This window comes from Zootoca vivipara, chromosome 6 (genome assembly GCF_963506605.1).
Source record: "Zootoca vivipara chromosome 6, rZooViv1.1, whole genome shotgun sequence".
Classification (NCBI taxonomy): domain Eukaryota; kingdom Metazoa; phylum Chordata; class Lepidosauria; order Squamata; family Lacertidae; genus Zootoca; species Zootoca vivipara.
This window is the reverse complement of record NC_083281.1, coordinates 59343782-59352508: the sequence shown is the minus strand read 5'-3', so window position 1 is coordinate 59352508 and position 8727 is coordinate 59343782. Positions and strand designations below refer to the sequence as shown.

The 8727-nt window shown below is 46.7% G+C and overlaps 1 protein-coding gene across 2 annotated transcripts in view; it reads right to left on the bottom strand.

The window, feature by feature from the left end:
- Positions 1-4822: 4822 nt before the first annotated feature.
- Positions 4823-8727, bottom strand: part of ZC3H18 (zinc finger CCCH-type containing 18) — a 53501-nt gene continuing 49596 nt past the window's right edge. For both annotated transcript variants that reach the window (XM_035117956.2, XM_035117957.2), the window contains exons 18-19: positions 7459-7555; positions 4823-5755 (exon numbers count right to left, since the gene is read on the bottom strand). In XM_035117956.2, the coding sequence (XP_034973847.2) occupies positions 5551-5755; positions 7459-7555 (302 nt within the window). In that variant the 3' untranslated portion in view covers positions 4823-5550. The remainder of the gene's footprint in view (positions 5756-7458; positions 7556-8727) is intronic.

Genomic DNA, 8727 nt, shown 5'->3' with positions numbered 1-8727 from the left:
AGCCAATAACGTGAGATGAGCGCCGCAACCCCAGAGTCGGTCACGACTGGACCTAATGGTCAGCGGTCCCTTTACCTTTAGTCTAGAGAAAAGGTGAATAAGAGGTGACACAAGAGAAGTGTATAAAATTATGCATGGCAGAGAGAAAGTGGATGGGGAAAGGTTTATCTCCCTCGGAATGCTAGAACTAAAAGTGAACATTGGAAGATTCAGGACAGATAAATGAAAGTCCTCCTTCATTCGGGGTGGAGATAAACTACGGAACTTGCTCCCACAGGAGGCAATGATATTGATGGCTATGCTTGGCCTCCACAATCAGAAATGCTTCTGAGTGCCAGTTGCTGGAAACCCCAGGAGGGGAGAGTACTCTTGTGCTGGGTTGTGCTTGAGGGTTCCCACAGACATCCGCTTGGCCACTGCTGGACTAGATGGGCCAGTGGCCTGATTCAGCCATTGACTTTTCTTGTGTCCCCTGTTGAGAGCCATACGGGCCACAGTGAAACTAAGGAGGATGAAGCGGACAGGCAGGGGGACCCCCCTGGACTGGCTGTTAAGCAGGAAGACAGGCAGGTAGGGGAAGACTGAGGTTGTTGCCTTAATTGAGCAGCCTCTGCTAGAAGAAGAGGCTTCATTCCAGTGGCTTTATTTGTATTTACCCATGCATGCCAAGCTCTCCTCTTCTGTAGAGCTTCTCTCTCTCTCTCCCCTCCCCCCCTACATCTCAAACAGAGACTTAAGGAATTGCGTGATTGCTGAAGCTGATGAACTGATAAGCACCTGAGCTGAACTTCCTCTTTGGTTTCCCATAGGAAGGAGGGACTCATCCAGGGCAGGGCTCTTCCCTGCCAGCCCCTGAAGCTAACAGGCACCTTCAAGTGAGCTATTTCTGTTCACTGCTGGTGTCACTGGTGCAACGAGCCAATCAGAGCCCAGTAAAGGCTACACACCTCCTCCATAAATAGACCCAGCGTGACATCGCCAGTTCCCTCTCCAGCACCAGGGGCACGTCTTATGTCCTGGGCTAGCTTGACACCTAAAACCAAGGCCAGAACTCCAAAGTTAAGCAAGAATGGAAAGGTCCCAGGTAGCTGGCTGATACCTTTTGCCACAATATCAGTTTTTTAAATCATAGCCATCCTGTAGGCCCTGAGTACGAGGTCTATGCATGGATGTGCTTTAGTGATCAAAACAGTCTCAGCTGCACACCTACACCATCAACAGGTACATAAAATGCAGAAATTCAGCAGGTGCAGATTTGCTGATCAGAGTATGTCCTCGCCAGAAAGTGGGGGAAGAAAGTGCCTCTCCTCATTTAATTTCAGCTTATTAGGTATTGCTCCCAGGCAGGTACTCTCTGGGATAGTGGCAGCCCTTAAGACTTTGGTGACATTAGTGTTGCCCTACACAGCAAGGGGTGGGACATGGGTGGCGCTGTGGGTTAAACCACAGAGCCTAGGGCTTGCCGATCAGAAGGTCGGCGGTTCGAATCCCCACAACGGGGCGAGCTCCCGTTGCTCGGTCCCTCCTCCTGCCAACCTAGCAGTTCAAAAGCATGTCAAAGTGCAAGTAGATAAATAGGTACCGCTCCAAGCGGGAAGGTAAATGTGTTTCTGTGTGCTGCTTTGGTTCGCCAGAAGCGGCTTTGTCATGCTGGCCACATGACCCGGAAGCTGTACGCTGGCTCCCTCGGCCAATAACGTGAGATGAGCGCTGCAACCCCAGAGTCGGTCAGGACTGGACCTAATGGTCAGGGGTCCCTTTACCTTTACACAGCAAGGAGGATCACCTTATTTCCTCCAGATACTTATGGAAGAACATGAGCCTGAGTGGGTGGGTGTGGGAACTGATAAAAGTGATTCCAAGCAACTGGTATTCAGAGGCATCCTGCCTTCAGCAATGGGGATGGAAAATAACCATTGTGGCAAGTAGCAATTGATAACCTTGTCCTCTGTTGCTCAGGTTTTTTAGCAAGTCCATAATCTTCTGCCCACTGAAAATGCAACTGTTAACATAAGAGTACCAGACTATGGGCCCATCTTGTCCACTTTCCTTTTCCTGCAAGGGCCAGCTAGATAACACAATATTCTGCCTTTACAAAGTGGCATAGAAAGCTGCCTTATTCCAAGTCAGACCACTGGTCCCTCGAGCTCAGTCTTGTCTACACTGGCTGGCAACAGCTCTCCAGAGTTGCAGGCAAGTGGGACCCACCGGGATTAAACCTGGGACCTTCTGGTGCAAGGCAGATGCTCTAAGAGTGAGCTATGCCCCTTCCCCCAAATGAATACTGTTTTTGTTAAATATATATTACTTATTTCCGGCTGTTCTTGTTTTTAGTGTTTAAGTCACTTTCTGTTTAATTATTTTGAGAAGAAAGCAGCAAATATCATAAACTAATTGCTGGTGGACTTTGGTGCCATGTTGCAGAATATCAAAGCTTCTGGAAGAATGTAAGGCTATATCATATCTTGGGAGAGCTGGGTCTTAGCCCTGAGTGTGGAAAGCAAGGCACAGGAAGAGTGCTTTGGCCTGACCCTGCAGGTATCTCCTTATATTCCCTTGAGGTATTGTGCTGTTTTAAATACGTAAGCTTTTACGATGTTTTAAACAGCTTTTTATTACAAGTGTTCATTGTAATTTAGGAACTGATGCTTGAATTGAAGAAAGGCCTATAGACATGAAGGAGCGGACAGAGAAATACCGGTATGTAAATAAAGCTCCTGTATGTCAGCATGACATGCACACTGGCCTTCTGTTAACTTTCACTGAAAAAGAAATGTGTCATCTTAGGGTTTTTGTCAGTTTTCTAAACCTATCCTGATCAAACCAGCAATTTGGGTGTGTGTTTTTTACTGGTCACTGATGCCTGAAGCCAGGCCAACGGGCAAGATTGCATCACCTGTGCTTTGAAATCAGTTACACCTCCATTCTACGTTAGTCACGCAGCAAAGGGACACAAAGACGGTGATATTCCCCCCACCCGGCCCCACACAAAAGAGAGAAAAGGTCAGTACCCACACATCTTTGGACCAGAAAGCTGCTGACCTCACTACAAGTACCCTTAAGCCGTTTAACACACTACTCACCTATCCACCTCTGGTTCTACAAAAGTGTCTTTGTAATTTGACGGATTATGCTAAACGCTCAGCTGTTAATTGCCATTTTCTGTGCTGAAGTTTGGGTGGGTGTTTATGGGCTTTATATTTTTATTCGGTTCAACTGCATTCTTTTTGTATTTATGCGGTTTTTGGTTCTTATGCTTATTGCAAGCCACTTAAGAGACTTTTTCTGGCAAGTCAGTAAGACGTAGTCAAGGAGGGCAGATGGGAAGCAGAGCCTGGAAAGGGGTTAGATCAGTGGCCTGTGAAATGCCCTCTACAACTAGCAGTGGCCTAAGGGGGAATTGGGTGTTAATACTGGCCGCACAGCCAATAGCAGCTCATGCCTGTTAAAATGGGAGGCCACAGCTCCTTGAATAATCTTGCCCATAGAACACCCTGGCTGGATCAGAGTGAGTTGCCCTTCTAGTCCAGTATCCAGCTCCCCCCAGTGAAAAGCCAGATGCCTCCCGGAAGTCTACCAGGAGAGTTGGATGGCATCAACCTTCTCCTGCTGCTTTCCAGAAACTTGCATCCAGAAGTAGCAGACTGCTTCTGAAACTGGAGGTTTTACTTAGGCACCATGTCAAACAGCTGGGGGTAACCCCCACCTGGCCTTGGCTAAGAATTTGTCTAATCCTCCTTTAAGGCCAGGGACCATGGCTACATCCTGTGGCTGCAAATTCCATAAATTAATTCTGCTTCACATGACATATTTGTTTGATCTGAGCTTACTTCTAACCAGTTTTATTGACAATTTTAATAAGCAGTGACGTTATGTGAACAGTGATACTAACAGGTGTTTTATTGTGTGGTGAGCACAAGTGGGCTGGAGGATGACAATGCTTCCTCTTTCTCTTTTTCTGGAGTTCACAATTAGTGCCTGTGAGTTCCTGGGGACTGGAAGAAAATTGGGGGGATGAGGGAGGAAAAACAGGGGAAGCCAAACCATTTGAATGACCCAAAGATCCAGTTTAGTTAGAAGGGAAATTATGCTAGCGCGTCTAATTTGAAAGAGACATTTAAAGACAGGAGTGGACAACTAGATTTGACTAACGGACCGGGTTTTTTTCTCCTCCACCCCGTGAGCCAAGTTTGCAGGTGAGATGGGCCTACTACCTGTCAGTCATCTCATGCCACAATGAATTCAGGTGGCCCACGTTCTTCTGCATGCTGTTTTGAAGCCCCATTGGGTCTTCTGAGCACCTGGCAGGGCTGTCTGCAAGCTCTGGTGATCAGCTTATTTGAGCACATTAAGCTGGGGTGCAATCTTCCTTGCATAACAAAGCAGGGAAGAAGGCAACTAAAATCTCCCAGAGATCACTGTAATTTTTCAATCCCTTTAAAAAAGTATTTTATTGATAGTTTTAATATTTTAAAGTTTTACTACAAAGTGGTATATCATTTTTGCTAAATACAACCAATCAATCATGGAACACACACAGCAAAACCTGGTAGCCTGTGGAGAACTTTGGCCAGGCGTAGGTTTCAGCAAGACAGCAAGAGATGCATTTTCAGCTTTCCATCTCATGGGAGAAGGTATCTTTACCCTTAGGCATAGACTTTGATTTTGAGAGGGAGGAAGCTCAAAACCACACGTTTTAAATTCCCTGCAGGAATTCCCAATCCACCCTTCATAGGAAATTTAAATGACTGATGGTGGGAGTTTACCAGGCATTCTGAGACAGGACCTGAGATGGCAACAAAGCGGGTCAAAGAAGAGAAGCTGTTTATCAAAATACTTTATTTTCAGCATAACCCCTCAAAAAAAAGAAAAGACCCCTCTTTTTAGACACACATCCTGACAAAACCTTTGCTTTTCCATTTTTTTAATCAACAAAAACAATCTTAAAATAAAAAGACACATGGGATCTTCCAACCAGACTTCCATCAAGGATATCTATGCAACTGGTTTAGTTCTTGTGGGGAGTAAGGTGGAGAGGGGTGGGAAGAAGACAAACAAACAAAGGTGTAGTGGGTGGGTGGGGGGACATTTCCGGCAGATGACAGAGCGAGTTTTGGCTCTCTCTCCTTACACAGCATTGTAGAACTGCATTGCTGAAGACACTCAACACACACCAGGGCTAACTAAGGAAACACAACTTGTAGCTAGCAGTGGAGGACAGAGCAGAGAAGGCATCTGGACAGGGCTGCAGTTAAGAGTCCTCTGTGCATGATGGACACGGAAAAAACATCAACGTGGCTGCCTCCGCCACGGTGCCGGCAACGCGTGGGCTGGGGAGGTAACCGGAGGGAGCCGTCTTAGACTGCCAGAAGGGGCGGGTGGGTGTTCAGCTGACAAAACTTCTCTTTTCTTTTCAATTTATTATTATTTTTTTAAAAAGGATCACAGCCAAAATAAAACTGAACTGCAAAATCCGAAGTGGCTGCTTGTATGTATGCTATTTATAAAAACACAGAGAGCAGTCTCTAATCCAGGCTGGATCAAGGCAGACTATACTTTCCCAGGGATCTTGGCTCGTTTGCGGGCAATGGCATCTTCCACGGCCTTCAACTGCTTCAGGAGCTCCTCCCGCCGTGACAATGTGCTGGACTTGCCTGATTTCGCAGCAGCAGCTGGGCCCCCGGGCTCAGCTGCTTTGCCTGGGATGCTTGTAACTTTGCTTGAACTCTTGGACTGCGGTGACAGTGGGCGCTTCCTGTGACAGAAAAAAGACATAATGGTAAGAAATAACCAGGAATGTAGGCCAGAGGCTCCAGGAAGAGAATCCTCTCCAAGTCCATTAAAAAAATAAAATCATTTACTCATACACATATTTTGGAGTCACTTGCTGATGCTTATTTATTTTTACATTTATATCCCACCTTTCAAGGAGCTCAAGGCATCAATACAGGGCTTTCCCCCTCCCAATTTGTTCCCGGGTCCTAGTCCAATAATCTAACCACTACACCGCTTTCCTGAACAGATACCCACCCAAAGTGTCTTAAAATAGAAACAAAAAAAAGTAGAAAAATTGGGATTTCTTGATGCAGCCTATGCTAATTGCATGTCAACAACATTTGAAATGGCAACCTCAAGATGATACCTCAAGATGATACATCCATCTAGCTCTGTACTCTCAGCTCTGACAGGCAGTAGCTCTCCATGGTCTGAAGCAGAGCTTTCCCAGGTCTGCTTCTAACTGCAGAAACCATAGATTGTACCTACATGAAAAGTGGATGTTCTATCACTGAGCTAGGGCCCTGCTCAGTCCAGAAAGGAGAGTTGGCAGCTTCTACTGCTACACACTCTGTGACTTCACCAGTCAGGGAGTTGAACTTGCAACTGTTGGCTCCACAGCCTGCCAACCTCTCTTCCCCACCAGGCAACCTCCAGCACCCAAAGTTGTAGACAGTACAGAGTTCTCAGGAAAAGAATGTTTGCAGGGGGAAGCTCTAGTCAAACCAAGGGGATTATTTTTTTATTTTATTTTTTGCATCTGGAGAAAAAATGTAGACAAAAGAGCTATGGGACATTTTGCGTTTTGGAGACCAGGGATGCTGTGTTATGACCCCACCCCCAGCATAGACAACTCAGGGTTGTATCCAATGCTAGTCACACTTGGAGGGAATCCCATTTAAATTAAATGGCATGACTAACATAGATCCATTAATTTCAGTGCTGCTGCTGTGAGTAAAGCTTAGCTGGGTGTGACCCTCGAGGCCAACAGAGCCACAAGATCAGCCATCGGATCCAGCCTACAGACCTCACCCTGGCAATGCAGTGGCAACAATGCAAACAGCTAAAAAGTATACTTGCTAAATAAGGCCTCCAATCTTACATCTCATTGTCCGGCCTGCACTGGAAATCCAGTTTTTGCAGGACGTTTTCTGAGTGTGGTGTGTGTAATATGCAGCAGATTCATGTACAAGCTTTAAGGCATCAAAGGAATCTTCAGTCGGGAAGAAAAACAACAACCATTTAAAGTATGCCAGTCAGGTGCTCTGACTGGGCATTATTCAGGTCTCCAGATAGTCATCTCCATCCCTGTGATAATTCCCCACTTTAATGCCCATGCAACAGCATCCCCTGCCCTTCTAGGTGATGCCCTGTGAGGTCACACCCAAGACATTCAAGATATACTGCCTGTCCCATGCCCTCTGGGGTTGCTTCAGGCCTTCCGACAGGTGATCCCCAGCCTTTATGAGTCATAGGGCAAGGGATGACCCAAATGGGCAACTGGGCTCTATAACCTGTGACTCAGAGGTTGGGGATCACCCGGGGGTGGCTGTTGCAGCTATCAGTTGCCGTCTGGGCATGTGAACCCTTGCCTCTTGATGTAGTTAAAGCATGGCAGCCTTCAAAGAGGCCACAGGGAGGAAAAACCAGGCAGGAAGCCAAAAAAGGCAGCACAGAACTTACTTGTCCGCCTGAGCAGCTGAGAGCTTCAGATTAGGACCCCGCTGGCGGTCTTGTTTGGGAGAGGAGAGCCTCCCAGCAGGTTTCCTATCACGGGTACCTGGGGAAGGAAGAATAAGTCCGGTAGTCTGAGTATGGTGGTTGTTTCCATATGGTGTGCCCTGCCTCAGAAATCACTGCTTGAGGAAGGGGGTCAGTATATTTTGATGTAGCCTTTACATAATGCAGCCTTTTAATGCAGCCAGAATATTTCAATGCAACCAGCTGCCCATGAGATGTACTGGAGTACAAGTTCCACCAGCCCCAGGAAGCGCAGCTGTACGCTGCCGGGGCTGAGGAGACATCAAGTCCAAAATATATGGAGGGCACCCAGTTGGGGATGGCTGCTTTAAAGGGGCAATTGAATAGCGACAGCGACATTACAATTTCCAACAATTCAAACTGCAGCTGTTATTAACGGTCCCTTAAGTGTTCAAAACATTTCACGTACATTATCTTAGTAGCCCTTACAACAACCCTGTGAGGTAGGTCAGTGTTCTTATTTCTGTGCTGACAGTGGAAGCCGAAAGAGAGAGAGAGAGAGAGAGAGAGAGAGAGAGAGAGAGAGAGAGAGAGAGAGAGAGAGAGAGAGAGAGAGAGAGAGAGAGAGAGAGAGAACACATGACCATCTGCCATGAGTTCACAGCAGAGGTGAGATTTGAACTGGGGACTTTCCAGCTTCCGGTTTCTTAGCAACACCAGCTTTGATTTGTACAATGCATTTTTTTCAGGTGGCAAGATCAGCATAAGGAATGTGGCTCAGTTACTGATGCTCTAAGGAAAAGTTGTTGCCTCAGCAACAGTTAAGCAACTCCAAGTCTGGCACGGCAGATCGTGCCTCTGGTTGCAGGCACAGTCCAGGCTGAGTATACTGGCAGCAGCTCTGGCATGTCAGCCTTAATGAGCTTGCAACACAGTCAGGGGAAAGCCTGGGATGCCAGCTTTTGGCTTTTATCGTGCAAGAGTCAGAGCTGATCATCTAACAAATACTTGGGTGAGGGCAGGGAGCAGCTGGGGATGTTGCAACTAAGCTGCTTTCAGCTAAGCATCACACCTGCATTTTTTTTTAAAGGTAACTAAATAAAAGCAGAAACTGAACCATGAAGAAAAAAAAACCCATGTATAAAGACAGGAATGTAGGAAGCTGCTTTATACCAAGTCAAGATGATGGGGTCCATTTAACTCAGGGTTGTCTACACTGACTGGCAGCAGCTCCCCAGAGTTTCAGGCCCT